Below are 26074 nucleotides of genomic sequence, written 5' to 3'. Positions count from 1 at the left end.
AGGTTTTACAATGACAATGAGGCAATTAAACTCTTAGTTTGGTAAAAGAGATCAACTTGTTTCACTTTTGTGTCTTCACACTCTGTTGATGACGTTTGTACATTTTTTGAATGTTTTTAACTAAAATCTGTCCGTATCTTGCAAATTGTCTCTTTAAAGTCTCACTTCAACTAAATTAAATAATTGTTTTATGACTTACTTTTAGTGATATCTGGCTATGTAGATAGTTTTCAGTTTATTCGCCAAAGTTCTTAAAGATCTGTCTCTGAAATGCTTGCCTCCTTCCTCATACAATGGCAGTGAAAGGAATTTTATTTTTGTTCCTCACAGCGTCACACAAAAGTTCTACAGCAACATCTCTTTTCAGAATCAGCAGCCCCATTACTCAGAATGACACACAGAACACACTGTGAAAAGTTTTCATTAAACTTTTTAAACAGAAATCCTCCAAAACAAGAACAGAGACAGGAACATGGTTTCTGGACAGAAATATTGCTCACCTCCATTTTTATGGGGTGGAGGCAGAAATCACATAGACAGTATCTTAAAACTTCGGCAAACAAAGCTGAGCTATCAGCATGGCCTAATACCAGTTAAGGATAACAGAGAAAAAATGTTTTCTGTAAGGTCGCTCTTTACATTACAGCTCTGTAACAACACGGTAATGGGGGGGCAATAGTTTGATAATAAAGTGTCAATAAGTAATACGATAATACCAAAGTAATAACCAAGTATTAGCCTGGTAATGACAATGGGTATATCTGGGTAATATTAGAAAGAAATTAATGTAACAGGTTACTAAGGGGCCAAAAAGGGTGATGATAGGGAAACAAATTTAAAGATAGCAACACAGCAAAACTATTTAGTAATAGCATTGTCATATTTACCTTGTTTTTACTTGGTAAATACATGATATTTATTATTAACTGTTTATTTTAAAAGGCATTACCTTGTTATCACCAGGATGTTATGTAAATTTCTGCCTTTTGTAAATGATAAAACAGACTCTTTGGGCCAACAAAAAAAACCACTATGTCATGATTTTAAAGACACTGTGTGAATGTGTGAATGTGTGTGTGCGTGATTGTCTGTGTGTGTGTGTGTGTGTGTGTGTGTGTGTGTGTGTGTGTGTGTGTGTGTGTGTGTGTGTGTGTTTCTAACCTAGTGACTGGTAGAGCTCTGTCATCTTTGGATGGTCCCAGCAGGTGGTCTGTGAATGGTGACTGAAAAGCACAACAACAGAGGAGAACCATTAAGCCTGAGAGACGCACAAAAAAAACAACAACACACAAACAGAACAGGAGCCACTGACGTCAAATCACACACATACTCAAAAACACTCTCATGGCTCATGACAAAAGAAGAAGAAAAAAAACACAATGACAGGCAATACTACTTTGAAAGCTACACACAAAACAGCACCAGTACATATAAGAACCTGGTAAAAAGGAATACACACTTTTGCCTAGACGCTAACATCACTATTATCATCATCATTTGACGTGTGCAAACATTTGATGGCTTTATAAACTGGTATCCTGTGCGAATTGGGGACGGAGGCTACAGATTCCTCCACAAATCATAAATCACAAACAGCACCCTCTGATTGAAACAGGACACACACGCACCCTCACACACACATACACACTGTGAATCCCTGTCCTCACTACAGGATCTACCTTTCACAACACCATGGAACATAAATAAATAATAACCATATAGGGGGACCAAGTCTCAACTCCCTGTTTACATTTCTGCTTCAGACAGAAACCTCACAAATACACACATACACGCACAAAACTGAAATATCTACACTACAGAAATAAATAAAATAAGACCTGTGTGAAAACTGATCAAACGTGGTAGGCTTCACACACAGGACAGCAAAGACTCTGACTTTTCTCAAGCTGCGTCTGCCAATCGGTGCATCTATTTGAGCTATGTTGGTCCTGATGTGCCTGTGTGTGTGTGTGTGTGTCAGGATGGCACCTGACTCTCACAAGCCACACTCAGATCTGACTGGAAAGTTTGAGAAGATTTCTGGAAGGCAGCTTTTGAAATAAAAGTCTCTGAATGCAGAGGCTCCCTTGTGGTTTGTGCGATGGCTCGGTCCCTGCTGTCAGGCAGCAGGAAGTAAAGTCGAGCGCTGCTGACAGTGAACCAGTGAGGTGGCGGAGTGGACGACAGGAGTCCTCCTCATAAGCAGATGTTCATCGCTATAACCCCTCTCGCACCTGCACAGGCAATGCTAATGCCCGGACCTCCCCGTGCTGAGGACAGGCTGGTATTTTATTTAGACAGACTACAAAGAGATTCTTGAATTGACAAAAGGGTTTAAATTAATGCAAGTCGGGGGATTTGCTGATATTTGCTGTTCACAAACAGACAAGTGGGAGGAAGAATACGGGCTATCAAGGCCACAATTCTCCAGCGGTTATCGTCATAAAACATTTTCGTCATTGAAGTGGGAAGGGTACTTATATTACAAGAAGAGGTGATAATCAACCTTAATGCTATGTATATCCTGGTTTTAAGAACGACTATGACCATATTGCTGTAATGTATGTGACATATGACCTACTCGCAACCCACGGTTCCCCCATGTTGTATTCACGAGTGTTCATATGTATGTGTGCATCTGTATATGAATATGTAGATGATTATTTAGTCATATGGGTGTAAGCGAACATGTGTACTCGAGATAACGTGTTTAGACGTACAGTATATGTGCATATGCTTTGTCTTTTCTTTTTCTTTTTGATGTTTCTTTTGTGTTTATAAGGGCACAACTTGGCAAGCATTTGTACTATTTAGCCACATCATATTGTAGCCATACCTATTTTTGTCTATTATACTGATGCTACCTATGTTTTGTGCAAAAAAACGTGAAAAAATAAAGTTTAAAAAAAAAAAAAAAAAAAAAGAAGTGGGAAGGGTATAGCGGATACAAGACAGAACTAGTACAATGATGAGACACAATCAACTCACAAAATGTCAGTTTTGTATTTATGCATACTCACACTCACTCACACACACACACACACACAAAAGCCAGGCAGCATTTCCATCAACACAAAGATTAGGAAGCTTGTGCTTATATCCAAGGCTCATGAATGCTATAATGGGGAGGACTGAGTTGTCAGGTTTAACTGTCCTCAACGTCTTCCCTTCAACACATTCCCTTTGTAATGCCTAAGCAATATTTTTTGTTGTCCTGTAGTAGAAAAAAAAAAGAAGCAAACTGGCAACACATTTACTACAAAGCTGCTACAGTTTAGATAACGCAGCCAGCAACATTCATAGGCGAGAGGAGAGGCATCAGAGAATATTAAATATTTTTTGGCAGATATTTGAAAGATTCTTAGAGATAGATACAGAAGTAAGAATTCTCAGTGAACCTCAGCCCAGTGTGAGGTCTTCACAAACAAAAAAGGTTTCTGTCATAACTGTTTTTTGGTTTGTGTTTATCCTGGTTTTTTACATGCAAGAGCAGGAATCTTGGAAGTCACATGGATTTATAACATATATTTAGGGGTAGGCATTCTGTTCAACATATAGGATCACATTCTATTTAATCGCATCCTTTCTCTCAATTTTTGAAATGCCCTATTATATTGTTTTATCTATGTATATAGAACATTTCCTTTTCCCGGTCATCTATTCTATATAATTACAATCTAAAATGGTCAGATTGCCCACCCCTACATATTAAATATTTGCAGAATATATATTAATTATCTACATTGGTTATACAGACCACTTATGATCTGTTTTTCTTTCACACCACAAAAGAAACAAGGGACGTGCTGACAAACAATTATTTGACTAGATTATCAACAGACAATCAACAAGAAGTTAGATGATTTGTTACTTCTAGGTTTGAGTCATATTTGCATTTTGTCTCCAGCTTTTTAAATGTAATGATTTGCTGCTTTTCTCTGTTTAACATGACTGTAAATCAAATGATTTTAGTGTTTTGGACTGCTTATTAGACAAAACACACAATGTAAAGAGCTTCTCTAAATTAAACATTTAATTGAAAATCGATTTAAAAAACACGTCAATACAGAAAATGATTGTTAATTTCAGGCACAGACATGAAACCACTGTTGCATCCATACTGTATCTGACAGGATGACTGACCATGAGCTTATTCCTGCTTTTCTTGGGCTATCTGTGAGCGAGAGTGTTTGGGGATGAAGCCTCTTGGATCTTGTGCAACGCATGTGACATTTTTCCTTCAAAAACATCATTAAATGGCAGCTCAGAGCAAGCAACAACAAATCAAATGGGGTCAGGCAAGGGGATGATGCAGCAGGCAGAGTGAGGATGGAATTTATGTTGCCACTAGGTTACTGTGAGGTTGAAAAATAGCCTTCTACAAGATGTTTTTGTCAGATTTCTTTCTTTGAGTGTTGAGCGAAGACCACCAGGATAACAATTAAGCTCATCAAAAATAATTGCAATTTTCTTTGATGTTTTCCAACAGGAGGTCAAAGCGGTCATGCAAATTACTCATGTCTTCTATGCTCCATAATTATCCAGAACCACAATTTACCAATACCACCATCTATCTCTGTCTTTCTGTCTTTCCAACAGAAGGACAGTAAAGATCAGAGGGCGTCAATAACAGATTTCCTCTGGGATACGCCCACCTGCCCCATGGTCAAGGATGGACAATAGGGCGAGGGCTGGATGCATCCCATCAGACCGTTGGCTGCAGACCAGCAGACACTTTGCTGCTGGGAGTTTGTCACTGTCACACACTGAGGGAGCGTCCTGAATAATCATGAGTGCAAAGATGAATGATTACTTGTGTATGTGGGCCTTCAAAGAGACAGAATTAGTCAAATATCTGGGCAAGAAAGAATAAGATTTCAGGGAGAAGTTTTTTTTCAGAGACAGCAACCTGACAGACTTATCAAGAAGTGTCTCTGACAGGTGATAAGTGCCTGCATTCACCGCCTGACATCTTCTGTCTTTCTCTAGCTTTCACCTCGCCTCCTCTGCCTCTTCTTCGATCTTACATTAACCCTCTCCCTCCCGAAGTTGTCAGTATTCTGCTTTGGAAAACAATTTGAGACAGCTTTGGATTCTTCTGAGAACTTCATCGACTTTCGCCTACGTAACAAAGACAGTAGAAGTTTTGGAAGTGGATGCATTAAATCCACTCATGCATATAAAGCCTGTCTGCTCTGTTAGGGACAACCAACCCCACAAAATGTTTCCTGACAAAGACACAAACAGACAGTACATCCAGAAAAGCCTTGGAATGTCGAGGAGCCTCTCTCTAATCTTTGCAGAGACGCAGTCGTGCTGTATTTCCTCCCAGACAGCCTACAAGACATGTGAGCCCACCCTAGAAGTGCCAGAATGGGTGAAATGAGACGCCATATGAGGTTGCCAGCATGAGGCAGCAGGCACAGAACTTGTGTGAAGACATTTGATTTTCCCCCCAATATGTCGTTTGAACTCGTCACCACAGGGGGTGGACAAGGCGAGGTTTTAATCAGGGGCCCTTTCACAGCTCGGAGAAAAGTGGCAAGAGGAGATGGAAGAGGAGAAGAGGAGGGGTTTGGGGAAATGAATGTGTCAAAGGCTGACGAGGGTGTCCCCAGGATGTCACGGCACTGAAAGCAACCTGTGATTAGTCCTGGAGATGGATTTGGAGTTTGGTTTTCAAGCAGCAGATTAAGTGTTTATGTATGAGTGTGCACTGAATGTATGTTTGTGTGTGAGGTAGGATCGGAGAGGGCAGTGTACACAAGGCCATCTTCATTTAAAAATGAAAGAAAAGCCACACACTTAGGATCCGTGTTCGGGGTTCTTCTTTGACCACTTTTTGCATGCTGCACTGTAAGCTCAAGCCCATGTTTTGTTGTTTTTATAGAGGCTAGTGTAGGCTGTTCTTTATGCCTCTGTCCTTTTGGTAACACAAAAATACTCAAACAAGTAACTTCTCTCAGTATGTAATGCTGTAATGTAACAAGTTACCCAGTGATGGTAGTAATCTTGAAATGTAAAAAGTCACCGTTTGTGACCAAACATGGCCGAGGATAAAGCTGAAGGAGGATTGATTGTTTGTTTCCCGTTTCTGAAAAGGACAATTTAGGGTTCATTTGAAAGCGGCCATGGAGAATGAAAAACCTGCTCGAGCCAACCTAGAGGCATCGACAGAACATATGGTAATGTCTTCGCAATGGGTCTGTGTGTGTTTGGTTTGATTGAGCTTGGTTCCAATTGGAGTTCAGATGCATCTTTGGGCGTGTGGAAGCATTTACTTGCCAGTGCGCGGGATGTGCAACTCTATCTGTTTGTCCAAATGCGTGAGTGTGTGCGTCGCTTTTTGTGCAAATGCCCATGTGCCCATGTGATTTGTTTGTGCAAGTGGGCGGATGCAGGTTCATTGGCTGGGCACATCTGTGATCACAGGCTGTTGTTGACTCTGAAGTTATAAGCCTGTCCTCAGAGTCTTTGCCTGTGTCTGGCTTTCATCTCTGATCTCCCTCTAGTGCCAAGCTGCAGGCCCTAAACACGGCGCAGGTGTCCCCTCCCCTCCCCTCTCTCTTTGTCTAAATCCTATTTTTCTCCATCTCTCTGTGTCTTTATCGTCTGTCTGAAAAAGATTTATCTGGTCCTCCTTCTAAATTAAATTTTCAATATGATTCAATAAACTGAATCAACCGTTTTAACTCGCCAGTTTTATGTTGCATCCAAACTTTTTTGGGGTTTAACCTATCACTGAGACAAGACTACACCTGTAAATCTCTGTAGCTGAAGCTTTTATTGCCGGTTGTTCTGTGGACAATGGCACAAGGGGAATATTTAAAAAATGGCTAACCGAGGCGGTGGTATTTCAGCTCGGGGCACAAGGCGATTTAAGGGTGCAGCCATAAAAATTACACCCATTTTATCATCCTAAATCACAAAGTCAGGCTGTAACAATGCCCCAACACAAACGAGACACAGACACAAAGAAAGCAGGACTGACAAATGATAGCTGAAACTGCAACTGCAGCCAAAAAAATAAGGGTGAATTCAGGTTTGGTTAGTCAGCAGTTCACTGACATACTTTTACATGATTTCTGGATAATGAGGTTCTTCAAACTTACAGAAATGACACTTCCCCAACAGCAGAGAAAGCTGTCCTGTTTGCTACCAGCAGAGATCTCCTCTCTGCCTATTTAAATAGAAACCTGTTGTTTGGCCTGAAATTAGAATGGGTAGCAAGACGTCAAGCTAAAGTTGTTACAGTCACGATTAGAACAATGTGGGAAGCTGTCCTGGGACTCAGCCAGGTATTATCTATTCAAAAGGAAGTGCTAATGTTGAACTGAATGAGAAATGTGCAGGTGAAACAGCTTGAATTTTAAAATACACAGAGGAGCAAATCAGCAGGAAGAAGCTTCTAGTTGGGAGTAAAATAAATGATGTACGTGTACAGACTATACATGGAACCATGGCTCCTGGACCGTTTGTGGGAGATGTATGTGAGAGGTCACTAGAGGTCAGAGCTTTAATGTGAAAAGGATGAGAAGCATTAGATTCCCTGCAGAAAAATGTTTGAGATAATGAGCTATTTCACAGTCAGCTATAGCCTGATATCAAAAACATCAACTCAACTCTATCTGCACCATACTGCTCACTTTGGTTCTTCCTTGAGGAGGAGATAGCAGCTGGAAATCTGCATAACCATCCATTTTTCTTGCACGGATATCAGTTCAAGTCGTAAAACATCATAACAGTTAGACTGGGGGGTATATTTCAGCTTGGTCTGATTGCATTAACCTGCGAGACCTAAATGACTCATGAGACATGTTCAAGAAGAAAGTCTTTTGCAGATATTTTTTTTGACAAACTTGCACCAACTACTACCCCACAGTAGACTCGATCTCAGTATAAACTGGGGATTCTCCTCTATCTAAGCTGCTGGGATAACTCCCGTTCTGCCGTTGGCCTCTTAACTTTTAAACCTGATAATCAAACCTTTGGATAAACACCCCACTTTACACCTTTGGCGCAGATTTGTTTTTGGCATTTTTGGCCTTTTTCATGGATTTATTAGACAGAGCAATAAAGAGTGACAGGACATGGGGTGAGAGAGAGGGAAGGTTGACTTGCAGCAAAGGGCCACAGGTCGGATTCGAACCACATATTTGCTTTAAGTTTCAGATCAATGTAACCCAGTTCCAATCATTTTTGTCCACTCTAGTGTAGCTGGTATTGTGTTCACCTTGTCTGTCTGTCTCTCTGTCTGTCTCTCTGTCTCTGTGTCTGTCCCTTTGACTGTGTCTGTGAACATATTTCACTGGGAGTGCGTCAGAACCGTGCAGGATGCAGTCACGAAACTTGTGTGTTGTTGATATAAAAAATAAAAGCAAAGATTGAAGATGCGTGTGGTCCTATCTATGAGTACTGAGCACTTATTTCATAATGTAGTAATGACTACTGAGTACTCGTGGGTCTGAAGGTGATCATGTTGATGGACGTTGCAGCTGGTGTGATCCCATTGCAATATCATCTCTCGTTTTTAGTCATCGTTATTATCATTGCTATCATTAATCCTCCCTGCATCATTATCTTCCTTTCATTATTGTCATGATTGCTTACTCCAACTAAGAACTATTACAACTGCGAGAGATGTTACTGTTGCTTGGTTGTGATAGTTTTGTGTGAAATACTGTGTAGTTTGACCGCTTCAGGCCTCTTAAAATTAGTTAAATAAAACAGTCGGAGAGGGAATAATAACTCTTCATTTCAAGTGCTCTCATACACAGCTCAAATACTCGTATTGAGGCTCTGTTTTATTGAGTCACAAATCACTAATAAAGGAGATGGAGGATACAAACCAAAAGAAAAAAAGTGTTTTTTTGATGCAACATCATTTTTACACACAATTTTCCTTACTACTCTGCCATGAATGCCTACCAGTGTACAATAATCAGTGACACACACAAATGCACACAAATTTATACAGACACAAAGATGGCTATCGAAGCAATTTCTCGCCACTTACTTGATGTAATATGGAACCTTATTCTGAGAAACCGCACGTTGCCAGGGGAGCTGTACAGAAGCTGCACCGAGAGAGAGAGAGAGAGAGAGAGAGAGAGAGAGAGAGAGAGAGAGAGAGAGAGAGAGAGAGGTAATGATAAAGAAAAATGAGAGCAGTCAAAATCGAAACACAATCTTAATCAACATTGTGCAATTTTATCAGTGAGTACAGTAATCCATTTAGAGTTTGGGGCTTGACTTGAAATAATTCTCACATCCAACACTTCCATAATAACACAGTCTGGCCATGTACGGAAGACTCTCACTGTGCATGAAATTGAGAGGGAAAAAAAGCAATTGGGTATTGTTTTCTCAGCAGATAGACGTAGGAGGGAGATAATAGGGCATGAAAACAAAAAAAAATTAGAAAACAGAGCGAAAAAACTGTTGAGAGAAGGTGCGACGTGTTCCCCGGATCATGTTAATCTCTGTGGATTACGAAGGAGGACAAAAAATCCAGACGGAGTGAAAATGACAAGCTGATACAACGTTAAAACCAGCCAAATGTAAGACTTGAGGAGCTCTCAAGAGCAATCCGGAGCAGAAATGTTGCTTGATTTATTGCCCGCCCACATTCCCTCCTCCTTGACACAGCCCTACGCTCAGAAAGAGAGATGAAAAGACAGTAAGAGAAAGAGATTAAGCGAGATTGGGAGATATATGAGATGGATAGGGCGAGATAAGGACGCGTGACTTTATTGATCCCTGAGGGAATATTAAGCTACTAGTGTAATGAGAGCGAACGTGTGATGGAGTAGATAGTGTCATAGTGGCGGGGAGATGAAAGAGGAGACAGAGTGGTGTTTTGTCTGGTGCAATTGCAGAGCTCTCAGCAAGGCTTACTTGGTAAATTCATGTCTATTGGTGACACGGCCGAGCTTACCACCTGCTCTGAATCATACGCCGTCCATTTTGGCTGTGTGTGACGGCCAGCAAAGCAAACCAGGTGAAGCAGAAAGAACACTAATGGCTGTATGATTATAGAAAATGAGGATAGAGAGAGAGAGAGACGAGGAGTGAGAGACCGGCTGCTTTGTTTAATGTTCACACTCGTGCATTTGTCTTTTCCCTCTAGCTTTGTGTTTAGCTCTCTCTGTTCCACTCTCTCTGCTAATGACCACTCCAAAGAGGTTGCAAGAGGATGGAGTCGGTGGAGAGCTGTAATTAAGCCTTGCATTATTCAAGAGTAAAGTGCCTCGTCTGCAAACTGAGTGTGTGTGTGTGTGTGCGTACGTGCGCGTGCGTGCGTGTCTGTGTGTGAGAAAGAGAGAGACGTGCACCCACACATCGGCCGAGCATTCGTGACTCGTGAAGGCTGAAGATTAGAAGATTGCACATGAAAAAATTAGGGAATGTGAAACACTGTAGTGTGAGTGGAAACAAGTCCCCTCAACATCTTCTAATTCCTACAAGAGGTAATTGGCTCTGTACTCACTGGAGAGGAAGTGTTGGGAGGAGGGGCCGAAGTCTCGATGGGCTTCCTGGAGCAGCTTCAGTCTGTCTTCCACCGCCACCTGCACGATGATGACACACAGACGAGGGAGAGGAGACAGTCAGCTGTGGGTCTGAACTCGGCACCGAGCGAAACACAACTTTACAGTGGCTGGAGGTGGCGTCATGGTTGGAATGAGTTCAATTTGAGTGCAATTAACTTGGAAGTGGATTTGCTGTAAAAATTTTAGGTCTAAACATACACTGTATCATATCTTGAATGAGTGTAAGGGTCTATATATATATACATATATATATATATATATACATATATATATAATATATATATATATATATATATTATATATATATATATATATATATTATATATATATATATATATATATATATATATATATATATATATATATGTATATACCACTGTATAGCAGTTCACCAATATAAAAAGCATTGTTTAGACATTATATAGCCCAAACTTAATTCAAGAAATCCAAATTTGCGAGTTTGAGTACTCTCACCCTTATTGCTGTCTGCCATGTGTAAGACTGAGGAGTGATATGACAATCACAGATGCTGCATATATTGTCATATACAGTAGTAAAGTTTGTGGAAAATAGAAACTTGGGTTAGGGTTAGGTTTGCCTTATTTGCAATGTTAAAGAAAGTAAGAAAAAATGTGTGAATTGCATTTTATTTAAATTTCTCCTGAAAATCTGTTGAGTAGCTTTTGAGTAATCCTGTTGACAAATCAACAAACCAACAAACGGACACAGATGTAAACATAACCTCCTTGGAAGTAGTAATAAACCAGACAAATCAATGTACGTCATCACCTTCAGCAAAAAGCACATAGAATTCCACAAATTCTCATTCCAGCTCTATTTTGCCACATTGACCACATTTTCACCCAAAGTAGTAAAACTTTTAGTCCAAGGAACTACTTTTTAAGGAACAACAAGGTTTCTTCATCCAATTGTTTTCAGCTTTTCCACTGTGGTCTTAATACCTGAATACTTGATAAATTCCACCGATGTATGAAGAAGCAGCTGCTGTTTTTATACATCATAGTACTCAAACAATCAGAATTATTTAGCACTGTAAGCCCCATCCCCAAAGTTCCTGTGCTTTTGGAAAGTACTACCATCCTATCAGGGACTTTTTGGGGGGTAAAACAGTTCCAACAGAGTTTTTCCAAACGTTTCGTAGTTCCTGGGGGAAGTTCCTGAGGAAGAAGCATGGCTTTTGACCACGCTGACCGAAAAAATATAGCTACGTGGTACAAATGGAATGGCAGAATCTGACTATAGACAAAATGTCTCGAGGTATCGTTCACCTACGGCAGGAGGGTGATGTCAACTCAAGTTAAGCAGCGGTCAGTCATAAAGACAAAAAGATATGATGATTCAATATACATTATTATGACACTGAAATGAAAGTGAAAAGTCTGATCAATTGTACGGGCTATTTGTCTTTCATAATTGTGATCCGATGGAGAAACCGAATCCAACACAGTGGAAAATACAGCAGCAAGAAACCAAACATGTGTTCATCCTTCTACTGCTGAGACGATTCGAGCTGCGCCAAAACCACAGAGTGAGATACGCAGGAGTCAAAAACATGTTGGTATGACAGATCAGAAGCCTGAATAATATCAGAAACGCGTGGCGTCTCACGCGGCATGTAAACATCATTTATTGAATATGACCACAACCAGGACAAGATTCAGAACCACCATGAAACTGCATTTCAAACGCCTTCGGATAGCTCACTTATAAATAATGCCAGATCAACTGTTAAACTTTGTACACTTTGAGTTATCAATCACACACACATTCACTCCTCCGCCCCTCAGAAATCTCTGTTTTGACCTCTCAGGCAGTGCACCTGTGCCTGACGTGACTGTGCGGTTACTCTGCTCCATCAGGCTCACTAGCAGGACGATATTGGCACCCTGTAAAACTGAGAGACAGACACACACACTCCTCAGGCGTTATGGCAGCCAGATAACAGCTGTCCACACAGGGATCCTGGAAATGGGCGCAGAAAAGGGCAATAGCTCAGTTTCTCTCTGGCCATTAATGGCTATCATGGCCTCTGTCCCACAGAGAAGAAGATGGGAGCTGTCTGCATATGAAAACCAAATCATCAAACTACACAGTCAGACCTGGCTTATTAGTGAAGCTGTCGCCTTCCTACAGGCTGAAAGACAAAAAAGAGCAGACAGCAGAGAGACGAAGTGAGCAGTCCATGAAACTCTGCCCTGCTCTGATTCAGTGTGTGAGTTATGGTCATTCTCCAGGCAGGAAGACTATTAGTGGGTATCTGTACAGTACATGGGAAATATCACAGGGCTACAAATTAGCCCAGCTACCCAGTCTCTCGCTGCGGCGGTGTCACACTTAAAAAAAAGGGATGACTTTAGGTCCCAAGATTTCTCTTTTCCCTCAACACATAACACCCTTTGCTGCTTTTTTCTGCCCACACTCTCGACTCATTTATCTACGCCGACGATGCCGCGTGGCTGTATACAAGAAAAACTTCAAATGAAGTCTGCAAAAACACAAGTTTCCATGACAGAGTCTTTGATGCCATCACAGCTGGGCGGTCTGACCTGTATTCAGTCCTCCTACCAGTGGGAACTGGAGACGTAATCAGCCAGCTACGTCAAGGATCTCAAAGCCTCAAAGAAGTCAGTCATTAAGGAGAAAAATACTTTGATTTCACATTTTTCACCACCTATCTCTGGCATGATCAAAACATGTAGATATATAGGAGATGTAGAAAAGATGGGAGAAACTGTGAATCAGTGAAAGTATAACAGAGCTAATGTTAACTGTATAAAGATCTGATGAAAACACAGTGTAAAATAACGACGAAATAGGACATATGAGCTGGCTTCATAAGGAGAATGTTTTCTCTGATGTGCGCCTGACGCGCATTCTCTTCTGCTCACATTCGTCTTGTCACTAGTTGGATAAGCCAGAACAACCATAAATTCTATTGAAATCAATGTAGCATCTTGCATCAATAGATGCTCAACCCAAATGGACTTAGAAGGCAGACCATCATTTTCATTGGAAATAGGTGTCAGATTCAAATACAGTAGAATATTCTCTATGACTTCAGGCTTGACATAAATCAAATAAACGGATCTGATAATTGGAGGTTGTATCTCTTTGTTCTCCTGCTCCCTCTAAACTCCGTAATCCCTCTTGACCGCCTTGCTGCCACTTGCTTGCCTTGTAAAATTAGCTGCAGCTGACTGAAAACATTTGAGTATTACTTGCTTGTCCTTGATCCTCCACCTAAGGCTGCATGATATTGCAAAAAAACTAACAATGCAATATGTTGGTTGTCTATCATATGGAAATTTAAAAAAATGTATGGAATTTTCACCATATAACTCTAAAAGCTCAATAGAGGCTACTGTATGGACTTGATGCCACAGTACTGTAGCAGCAAGTCACAACCAAGTGGCAAATTTCTTAATATTCATTAAGTGCTGCAAACTTGCTTGAATGCCTTGAAAACACAAACAACACATCTAAAATGTTAAAAAAGCTGAGTTAATTTGCCTAAATTAACATTGTGCATACTGTGCATGGTCACATTGCATTGCTGAAATGTTATGGCAACCCTAACCACATTACGTCTTTCAAAGAAACTTAGGACACTAAGCTGCAGTGACATTTTGCAATAGCTAGGCTATGCAGCGATACAGCCTACTGACACGATGGCTAAAGCCAGCTAGACAATGAGGTCAGGCATGTGAGATCAGAAAGCGGATGAATGTGCACACTTGTCACCAACTGGACTGAGGGGGTCCACTACAGGTGCTGATTGACAGTGTTGCATGTGAATTACATAACAGTACAGTAGATTGTCCTCAATGTTCTAATCTGTCAAAAGACGGAGGCCTTCGGATTTTCCGTCATTGTTAAAGACAATTCAGTTAAGACGGAAAATATGCTCATATATCATGTATTATTCAGTCTTGTTTGTCTTATTTTCCAAGCTTTTGAAATAAAGCTAGCCCACACTTTGTCAACTTCTCATTTTGGTAACGTGCACTCAAAGCACAGGCTGAGAAAATCGCAGAGCTCGCCGAAGCGTGCACCGCTATTTCCTGTAAACCCACGCCTGTCCAGCTGAAATGCCAAGTTTTTACGAAGTCCCACACTTCTCCACGACTTTCCCTCCACGGCTGAGACACACTTTGCTCTGAGAAACACTCAGCGAGTCCCTCCGGTAGATCAGACCGAGACATTCAAGCGCATAGAGAGAGAGCCAAAAATGTGACTGCTGTTCTGTGAAAACAGTGTCCATTGATGTTTAGTGACAAAGTGTTGCAGTGAGAACGCAGCTGTGCTCAAATCAAACTGGTACACAGGTAGAGGGACAATTCCCAGTCCTGTGTGTTTAGCTGACACAAAATGAAATCAACATGTACACGGTGAGAGGAGACACTGAGGGAGACAGAAGAGATGAAAACACATAGGCAGGCAGGAGAATGAGGGAAGAGGAAGACTGAGGATCAAGATATAGTAAAAACAGGATTTGTTGAAGCGAGTGTGGACAAAACGCTGTGGGGAGAAAAGTGGCAGAGAGCCCTGAAGAAAGTAAGAAAGAGTGTGTGTGTGTGTGTGTGTGTGTGTGTGTGTGTGTGTGTGTGTGTGTGTGCGTGCGTGCGTGTGTGCATGTCTGCTCTAACATCTGCAGATGATTCAGTGAGGATTCAAAGTACCTGGAGTAGTTTCCACCTCATGTTGAGCTGGTCGAGTTGTCTTGAGGCAGTGGAGGACAGCTGGATGTCCAACGGTGTCAGCTCTGCAGAAAGCTCGTTGACGATTCTTACATCCTGACGTAACGGGGCGATCTCTTCTCTGAAGGTCTGAACAGAAAGTTTGATATTGTTGCAGGATGATATTATAGTTATAAACTCGAGCTTACTAATTACTTAACCGTGTTCCAGTTGCAGAGACTGTCAGTTTATCTTAGCTGCTGTTTATCTCTTTTGTTTTGACCTCATAATCTCTAAGTGGAGATAAATTAAGTTAAAATTGAGTTTTCTTTTGCTGTAATTTCAATTTAAAGTCGCTACTGTGGCTTTCATTAAAAACATAATGCCTGCTTTCTTTGTGTGTGTCACGTACTGGAGAGGAGTGTTTCCAGTGTTGTAGCAAAATCTATTAATAGAAAGTTTTATTCAAAGTGGATGCCTACAAGACGTGGATATTAAGAGCCATAATTGGCCAGACTGTTCATACCACAGGGAGGCAATCATTGAGATGTGAGCTGGTGTAACAGACAGCCAAATGAATGCAACAGTGAAGGAGCTGCTGTTTCTCTTCTCTCCGTCCTCTATTTCTCCTTTGTCACTTTTTCATTGATTGTTTACTGTTTATTAGGAAGTGCTGTCATTTTTCTGCTCGCGTACTAAATGTGTTGCTTGTTTCTTGGCCGGGAACAAAAAGGCATCCTCAAATTTTGATGAGTAGCATTTGCAAACAGACCAGACAGAATCATTAAAGCCAGTACATGATCAAATCAAGTTGTATTTTGTTTTTCCGAAAAGAGGAGAATGTGGAGAGTGTGTGAGAATTCACAGCCAAGTCTCAGTCACAACACTGCGTGCACTTATTTCGTGGATGTGTTTTGGCTGCTTTTACTACATCAAATCACAAAAAGCAGCGCCAACTTTACTGCTCAATGATGATTTGCAAAGTAGAGAGACAATTCAGAGTCAATGTTTCAAGATCCTGTGAGTTAAAGAAAAGATGAGATCTGTTCAAGCTAACTCAGGTCTGCATGTTTAGCTGATGTACACACAGGTGGAGTGCCTCACTCCTTGACTTGATGTCTTCATGATTAATGTGCGTGTGCTGTCTCCGTGACTCACCATGGTCTTGTCGATGTGGTCCTGCAGAGAGTCGATCAGCAGATCTCCCACAGGCTGCCAGGTGGCTTTGGCCTCCTCTGCCCGAGTCAGCCGCAGGTCGAGCTGGTCCATGGAGCTCTGCAGCTCCTGGAGGCGCTCCAATGCTCGCTCCACCTGACTCTGCCAGCCACCCATGTGACCTTTCAGACGCTCCCACCGCTCCCTCACCTCGCCTGTCTGCTTGCGGATGGCCCGGGCTAAACCTCGGGCCTTCTCCTCTGGGGTGAGATCTGGGAGATGTGAGGTAAAAAGACAGGTGGGTACAGAAGTTCTTTTGCTGACAAAGACACTTTTCATGAGCTTTAATATTCTTTAGTTTCTAGTTTCAATACACCTACATGGTATTAGCAGTGATATTTTTCACCAAATTGAATATCTTCGAAATGCAAACCATTAAAATCTTTGCACCCGACGGGCTCATTTCATTTCAGAAAGCACAACTTCTTCAATAGTAATCACATTTATGTTTTTAAATTATGGACTTTTATACACAACTTAGAATTCAAAGAAGAGAGAGAGAAATTTCTTTAACTTTTTCATGATATGGGAGTCCTAATTAATGAAACCCTGTCATTTTAATTTAATTCTATCACAATTTATTACATCTCCCTTAAAATAATACAGACCAAAGGCTTAAACATAAAAGACACATTTATAAAAAGGTTATTCTGACTTAATCTGCATAAATATTTATCACTCTAAATGTTTTGTATCATTAATGTTAAGGTCCTGAATAAGCCTTTCTTGGCTTAGCATTTTCCCTCTTCCTGCACTTTCCATTATATGTGTGTCCTTTGGCAAATGAGTTAAACTCAAGATGAGGAGAGAGAAGAGACGAGCAGAAGGTAATAAAACAAGAAAAGGGGATCTCAATTAGGGGAGGGTGGAAGGAAATGCAGTTAATGTGTGAAAAGAAGGGTGAGACAGACAGAGGATCCAGAGAATGAGGGAGGGCAGGAGAGGCAAGAGGAGAGGATGAGATGTGACATATCAGAGGATATAAAGAAGAAATGGTCAGAGGGGGTAACTGCTCCCCAAATGCTCATTTTAACTATAAAGAAAGATGAGCAGCTTTTATGAGTTCTAAGGTCTCGTCTCTTGGGTAGTGACTGGATTACCATCTTCACCTGTTGGCGTTCTGCAATCTCTCTTTTTCCCCTCCTTCACATGCACACACACAAGTTGCACATCTTTGAGACGTACTGTACGGCAACTAGCGTCTCATGCAGACACACACAATGTTACAGTGTCTGTCTTTTGCAATGAAGAATGTATAGTACGGACAAATCAATAAAAGTCAATTAAATGGTGAAGACAAAACAAAACCAGTAAGAGAGAGAATGTCAGACAATTGAAGTTGTTAAGACTTTACTTCAGTGTCACATTGAGAAATCCCATCTCCTCTGATTAAACAACAAGCTCAGCCTCTGATCTTAAATCAGCTTTTTATCTATTTATACAATGAGGCGACGCTTTGATATCCGTATCAAAGATCACAGACAACAAGCCTATCGGAATGCGCTCTGAAGTCCTGCCACACCCCTAACACAGCCCCTTGGGTTGGTTTAATTATTTACACAGTAGGGTTTTTAGTTTGAAGAGAAATGTGCTGACTTAACCAAGACTTCCCTGCCGCATCCAACGGAGACTGAGAGGGAATGCTGAATGAGTCGGTGCATATTTAATTCTCGGGCACTCTGTTAGATATCGCCATTATCATTGGCTCAGATTTTAGTGAATTATGTTTCTAGGGTGCTTAGCCTCAAAACCGGGCTAAATAAGTCTTTATGTTTGGTTTAAAGACAACCAGACAGGCTTGCTGTGAATGTCTGAGTGCTTTTTGGTGCACAATGAACCGAGTGAGACACCTTGCTGATTTGGTACCCCAAGCTGGTTAAAAAGGAGTCTACGCAGGCATTCTGGTGACCGAGGGGTGAAAGACACTTAACATGTAATCCGAACACCCCCTCAGGCTACATCATCGCCCCACTTTCTCTCCCTTCATTTCCTGTAAGCTCACTACTGTATCTTATCCAATAAAGGAGAAAATTTCCCAAACAAACAAGGAGTCTATTTTTATTATTATAACTATTGAGTCATGCTGCGTTTTCTTGAGGTCCAGTTGCTTCTGGATTAATACTAAAAGACTTACTGTACTATTGAAAGATGAGACCTTAGACTTACTTAGAAATGGCTGTATTACAAAGAAGAAACAACATAAAAATGGTTAAGATAGACTATAGTGGTTCTACAATGACAGTTGTAGTAACTAATATATATTTTAAAATAAGGACTTTTCACATTACATTAGAGCCATAAAATAATGGCGTGATCAAACTGGGCAGGTCCGACCAAATATCACTGATAAGACTGTAACTGAACTGCAAACAGGAGACTTTCCCAAATAAAATCAAGGGACGAAGAATGTGTTGATAAAAAACTCAGTTAACCTACTCTCAGAAGTTGGTTCTTTCATTTTCTGGATGCATTTCTTCATCAAAAGTCATACGATGTAGATACGTTGGTTTTTAGTGTGTTTCTCTGGCACCAAAGGAAGATTCAGTAACATAATGACCCTTCCTTCTTTTTTAGGTTCCTTGAAGGAATCCATGAATGAAACCTGGAAGGTGAAACTCTTTCTGCCCTATGTGCCAGGAAGCAGTTCTCAATGGACTGAAGAGTCCCCATCTTTGGCTGCGTTATCTAGTTCTACTATAAATCTATGGTTAACGCACAGTGTGATGACAGCCGAGCTGCTTTCCAATGCCAAATGATCTTCTTTTTCCTTCCCAGACATTATATATTAATACATTAAATATATTTACAGTTTGAGTGTAAACGTACCAGTCTTTGGCTGCAGGTTCTTGCGTGGCTCCCCGGGACCCTCGATGGGCTGGTCAGCGAGAAACATACGGGCTTGATCCAAAGTGGTGACCACCAAGTGCTCACGTTCCTTCAGTTCTGACCGGAGCATCTGCAGGAGATACGCAAAACAAAGAGTGTTAAAGGGCCATCAGTCTTGAATAGATGACAGCATAAATTGCTGGTTAGAAACCAGTTGAACTCTGTGATGATCCTAATAGATGTATGTGAGAAGATATACACATTTTTAAGCAGAGCTTCATTTTAACAGAAAATTTGAGGAAAGGGGTAATTAATGCATTTCCTCTGCAGATATATGCGTGGTTCCAACTTTCCTGATCTAGTCTGTACCAATGAACTCCAAATGAACCTGCTGTACTGTACGTAAACGAGGTGATGTATCCAGATTGCTGTTCCCCCCACAGAGATATCTACTAATCAACCAGTTCTGCTTAAATCAGCTCTGACTTTCATCAAATTACAAAAGAGGTGCTTATGATTAACTCGCACACACGCATATACAACTAAAGAACAAGAGCAGATGTTCAAGTTCAGCTTATGGACGAGATAAACAACATTCTCAATGGCTAATTAGGTTTGCACTGCATCACAAACGCTTTCTCTGCCCACTCCTACCTTATTATAAGGGAAAAGCAAGCAAGAGGTCGGGGAGAGAGAGGGGTTATGTTTGGAGCATCAGCAGGAGGGAGAGCTCTGAGAGCAGAGCAGCGATTGAAGGCGAGAGCACACGGGTCAAACTGGGCATTTCCTTCGGGTTGCTGTGAAATTAGCTGAGTGATCCGCGGAATAAAGTGAGTGTCTGGGTGCTGTAACCCTGCAGGAATTATCATTACAGAGCCAAAATGCAATACCACATATCCTGCCCATCTTCTTTCCAAACATGCACAAGCTCGTAGGCATCCACACGCACGCTGAAGAGCTGCAGACCAGATGGTAAAAGTTCACGAGCCGATTTGATGGACACTTTTCTTAACCTCACGCCACAGCTAAGAGCAGGCGATAAAAAGTGGGAAGAGGGAGTGAGCATGGCATGTACCGGTATAATTATACTTGTTTTAATGTAAGTGTGACCCCAGGGGACTCCGTTGCCTATCGGAGTGTGTGATTGCTTTGTGAGGAGGCGATGTAGTTTAAGATGCTGTGATGCAAGTTGATTAGACGGGACGACTTGCTTTGATAAAGTCTCACACTCATCAGACTTATCAAACAGATGAGCGCAGCGAAAATAAGATGCCAAAAATTCTGTTTTTCCTCCGTGCCAACAACGCCGGCTGAGTGGCAGATGACAACATGCTGGGTTCAGGGGGAGCATATACGCAGCACCATCTGAAGAGATAAGAAGAGAGTGGGAAAGAGAGGCAGGGTAGGAGGATGGGAAGCCTTGAGATGTGCACACACTTTTTCTTGTTCTAGTTCAAAAAAAAAAAAAAAAAAAAAAAAAGCTCATTTCAGGAAGCAAGTTTCAGTAAAAGTTTAGTTCAGCCCGCTGCAATGACAATTTCACACAGCCTCCTGTGGACAAACGCACCCTCACGCTGAAATGGAGCATCCTGCTGAACACAAATTAAATCACCACCGCTAATAAATGGTTTGCTCCGTTCCAATGATTTCCTCCCAGCTCACATGGAGGAAACATAATAGGCAGGTAGCACAGAGAGGGGACCTTGAGAGATAGAAACTAAATGAGGGGTGATTGAGGAAGAGGAAAAAGAGGTGTGTATGGGGAGCAAAGACAAGAAAAGGAGGGTGGGGAGTTTTGAGGAGAACTAGCAGTAGAAACCAACTTCTTGCTTTTTCATCGTTTTTTTTTTGTTGTTGTTGTTTTGCACTCACAGATTTGGTGGCGGCTTAAATGAGGCTTTAGAAGGGATTGAACTGAGTGTGAAGAGGTCGTTTATTCGCAGATATTCTTCACATGTGGCTTAGAGTTTAGAAAGTGAAATATCCTGATATAAGTTTTATATATCACTTGCCTGCAAATCACAGATAGCACCTCAGTGTGAGGACAAATAACATGCTGATGCAAAAATCCCTGGTTGGATAAATCAGGGATGCCTGATAACAACAAGGTGTAACAGAAACTAATATTTACAACATCAAACCAGCCTGCATGCTTCAGTAAGCTATTCCTGTAGTAACAGATCAATGTTTTTGATGTATGAAAATATGCTAACGTCCCTTAAAAAGTGAGCAAATTTTATCTTACGATGACGCTGAGCATTAAGTATGTGGAGCTTGAGTTAAGACTACTTTGACTACCCAAACAAAATTTCAGTGCTTTTTTTCTCTGAAATTTGACTTTAGAATCTCAAAGAATACTCAAGTTTTTTTCTCGAGCTCCGTGGGGTTTTTCTCATAAATGTGCCATATTGTTCTCTGAGAATATCCCAGTCTTTATCTTTTTAGTTTTATTTTGTAAATTTAATGACTTCATAGTCTCAGTGCATATTCAAGTTTTTTCTTGATATACTACTCTATTCTCAGAGAATATTGGAATATTGCCCCCTGGCTCCGTTATTAATTTTTTAACTTACAATGGATCATGCCAATCACAATTGAGCAGACTGGTATCACAACAAATTTCAACTGACCTGCATTATAATTGATACTCAAACTGATACATCTGCATCTACTTTGGCCCTGTTTTGTATTTATTACTGGTGATTTATAGATTATATACAGTAGAAAACATATTTTCTGAATGCTGCTTCTGCCTGGTTGATAATTTTGCATCACCCAAAGTTTCATCTAACTATTAGTTCCCTAGCAACTACATTTATTGAATAATCAATAAATTATTTGGCCAGAAAATTAACCCACCAGCTAAACCGCTAAAATGGTAATTTAACAGCTTTCAACGTTTGATATGATCTTATCATGACATTATTATACGAATTTGTTTTGTTCAAATGAATGATTCCATACAAGCTGTAATCAAAGACCGAACAGAACTGTTAATTGAAGTTTTTTGTTTTACACATGAAGAGTTTGGTTTTATGTAATGCTTAAAAGTAGAACACAGTTCACTGCTTTGGGAATTAGTTTGATTATTCTGTGGGTGTTTTGCATATATTTGCATATTGGGACCTACTGGTGTGTTGATTTAAGGAAATATCTTTATTAATTGTTTCGGAGAACAATTTTTAGGCATGTTACATCTGTAAAGTGCTCAGACAAATGGAAATGTAAACACTGACTGTGAAAATGCATGACGACAGGGCAATCTGCTGATGAAGATCATGCAAAGCTCAGGAAGAGCTACTAAATGGACTTAGTGATTATTTTGTCAAGTGATTTCAAGGTCAAGCATGAACACTGAATTTCAATATTAATATAAAGCATCTTGCTTGATGTCGCTGTATTACTTGTTTATGACAATAAATCTTGAAATGTATGACAGCAGTGTTCCCCCAAACACCGTCCTTCATTGTTAACTGGCTCCAAAGACACACAAGGTTGTAACAATGGCATCACAAGTAGTGCCAAGTAATTCCCTCAGTGAGAAACAACCTCTCTGTCTGTCATCCAGCCACTGGGCATCCTTGCAGTTCAGACAGACGACACACCAAAGACCTTTCCCCAACACTCACACTTTTTTTCGTAAAAACTTCAATGCGCTCACATTATCAGAGTGTCACACAGGGACACACTTTGCAGAGAGAGCATGAGAGGTAAATATCAAACACATGTACAGCTTTCAGGTTGAGAAAAAAGCATTTCTTTTTTTCTCTTGCAAATCCCAGCTGGCCTATGAGTGATAAGACATGGCTGTCTATGTCAGAGATAAAAGCATCAGGTCTTCACTTTGCTCTTCTTTTTAATAGTTTTTAGCACTTGCACATTAGAATACAGTCTGGACTCCTGTGATTTGTGAAGCCCGGAGGAAGAAAGGATGGCCGCTTGTCAGTCCTACAATACTTCGGACATCTATCTTGTAGGTATGCGTGACCTTGGTTGTGTCGGCGTCTGGATGTTTGTGTCCAGGTCTGTGTGTGTGTGTGTGTGTGTGTGTGTGTGTGTGTGTGTGTGTGTGTGTGTGTGTGTGTGTGTGTGTGTGTGTGTGTGTGTGTGTGTGTGGCCGCAGCAGCACTCTTATCACCGTTTGCCCAGTGCTGTGGTGGCGATAAGATAGCATCACAACACAGCTACTTTCGGAGCTCTGCCAAACATCCCTCTTCCCGCTCTCAAAACCCTGCTATCTCAGCCTCTCCACAATATTACCGAGCCCCCTCATCTTCTTCACGGAAAAAAAATAACCCTCCTGAAAAGACCACTACAATAAAGCAGCTCTCAACATCAGAAAAGCACCTGACCGGGACACAAGGAGCCTTCACAATAGGGGCTCACTCACATGCACAAGAAATTGTTGATTGTCAAGAAACCGTTGACTTTTCCCTCCAGCGAATAAAAATAAAAAATAGAAGTATTTTTAGGTGTTTGTGGTGACAACAAATCTTTGAACTTCTCTTGTCTGAGTCAAATTATATTTTGAAACTGCGTGTTCCACAGCTCAGAGTGACTGTGCCTGAAAATTTAATTGCTCCCTGGCCCTTAACATCCACTGCTTTCTTGAAATAGCTAAAAGCTTCTGATAAGTGATTGTTGTTTGAAATCATACTCTCTGATATGCTTTCCTAATCTGCTCCTTCCAGGCTTGGCCATTTTTAAATAAGTAAAATATCCATTGCCCACATTTGTCATTAATCACGCTATGAATGCTTCTCAGCTAGTAAAACAGCAAAGTGCAGTTAAATAATAATGCATGCATAAGTTTCTTCTGTGACAGTTACTGAAACAGCATAGTTATTTTATTATTTTCTTTAAATATGTATAAATATAAAAAATACATATACTTTACAATGCTGTGTTACTGCTACAGCAATGGATTACATGGATTTTACATCACTGAAGAGACATTTTCTGATGCTCTTTGCAAAAAATAATATTTTCTGAGTCTTTCAATCTCAGTGCAAATTTTCAACATTAAATCATAGTATCTGGAAATGATGAAAGCGAACAAAGTGAGATTGAACAAAATCAGTAAAGTTGCAGGCTGCAGAAACAAAACAATGTGCTGAATGACACAAAAACGGTTGGTACTGCTGACTGGAACATCAGAGTCGGATGATATTTATCGGTAGGTTCAACATTTAAAGCCACACCTTTCACATACATGTAGCTATTTTAGCCATTTTAAATATAAAAAATATTGAGTATAGCAGCTTTATGATGCGTTTTTGTGTTTTATATTGCTGAGGTGTAGCGTCAACATTTTACATTGTAATGGATAATGTTGATGAAGGGTCTAAGTCATCCAGGTCATGCTGATACTAAGTGCTATATCGTAGGCAACTGGACTTTTAGTTTCTTGAAGACGTTTCACCTCTAATCCAAGAGGCGAAACATCATGCTCTCATCCAAGAGGCTTCTTCAGTTCATGAACTGAAGAAGCCTCTTGGATGAGAGGTGAAATGTCTTCAAGAAACTGAAACAAGTCCAGTTGCCTACGATACAGGACTTAGTGTAATGGATAATAGAGCTGTAATAGGCATGCACTTGACTCAACTAAAACAGAACTGTATCAAGTCAGTAGGGTGACAGACTGTCAGGGCACTAGGGTGGCAACTAACAGTCATTTATTTTCAGTATCAGTTAATCTGCAGATTTAATCAATTAATTGTTTATAGTCTATAGTCTATGAAATGTCAAGAAATTAAGTGAAACAACAATCTCACGGAGCCCAAAGGGACCAATTACAACTGCTCCTTTGCCCAACAAACAGTCTAATACACAATGACTCTTCCTTAACGATCATGCATTAAACTGAGCAAGCAAATGTTTGACATTTTGCTTGAAAAATGACTGAAATGAATAATCAATTAAAACCATTGACTATGACATCACGAAGCTGCTGCTAACAAATGCGAAGCAAGCAGACAAAAACAATTAAAAGTTATTTAAAGCGAGGAGATTGTGAGTCCTTTCCTTCCTGAGAGATAAGGTGGAGACCAGCACAGCAATTTAATCCATTTCATTCTCCTTTACGACCTGTCCATTCAGGTGCAAATGGTGCTAATCAATCATGCAGGCACAATGATTAAGATTGCTTCTGTAGCGGATTATTAGACTCTCCACGCTTTAGACAGGGTAATTGTATGCTGTTTAAGCATATCGAGCTTAAATGAACTGCCAAGTTAAATACATTAAAATTTAAATAGAACCACACTCTCTCTGTTTATCTTCATATTTATTTAATTCTGAAACATTTAGAGGAGAGCGTGAAAGGGAGCAGACTGGACTGTCCTGAGAATGTAGGCAAAGAGCCAACTGTTGCTCAAAGATAGGAGTTGTTAAAAATGCCCAGAAGCGCCCACTCCCTTGTTCCCACTCCTTGATCTAAAAGCTGTTAATTTAATAGAGCAGACTGATGAGTTTAATCAGCTGGATGCTGACAAAGGCCTTTTATTGGGTAATTGAATGTGCGATTAATAAATACTATTAGGGCCATTTTAGCAGGGAAAAACACAGACACAGATCAATACAGAGGGGAGGGAGCAGAACTCACTCAAGCCAGACAGGACGATGCCCTTACCTCCCTCCCTTTTTTCTCTTTTGGGCCGAATCTATTGCAAAAAAGTGAATATCCTGAAAACAAACAGGTGAAAATGTGTCTTTCTGTGTCTATTCAGCTGCTTTCTTCTACATATAAAGCCTCTTTTCTTCCTCTTTGTTCTCCTTTTCTCTTCA

At 40.6% G+C, this 26074-nt stretch overlaps 1 protein-coding gene across 4 annotated transcripts in view; it reads right to left on the bottom strand.

Moving 5' to 3' along the window:
- utrn (utrophin) overlaps positions 1-26074 on the bottom strand; it is a 190551-nt gene that overhangs the window by 47167 nt on the left and 117310 nt on the right. For all 4 annotated transcript variants that reach the window (XM_073492397.1, XM_073492400.1, XM_073492399.1 and 1 more), the window contains exons 58-63: positions 19289-19418; positions 16406-16674; positions 15251-15397; positions 10490-10568; positions 9017-9077; positions 1162-1223 (exon numbers count right to left, since the gene is read on the bottom strand). In XM_073492397.1, coding sequence (XP_073348498.1) covers positions 1162-1223; positions 9017-9077; positions 10490-10568; positions 15251-15397; positions 16406-16674; positions 19289-19418 — 748 coding nt within the window. The remainder of the gene's footprint in view (positions 1-1161; positions 1224-9016; positions 9078-10489; positions 10569-15250; positions 15398-16405; positions 16675-19288; positions 19419-26074) is intronic.

Source organism: Pagrus major, chromosome 22 (genome assembly GCF_040436345.1).
Source record: "Pagrus major chromosome 22, Pma_NU_1.0".
Classification (NCBI taxonomy): domain Eukaryota; kingdom Metazoa; phylum Chordata; class Actinopteri; order Spariformes; family Sparidae; genus Pagrus; species Pagrus major.
The sequence above is the reverse complement of the archived record's forward strand: the minus strand, read 5'-3'. Positions and strand labels throughout refer to the sequence as shown.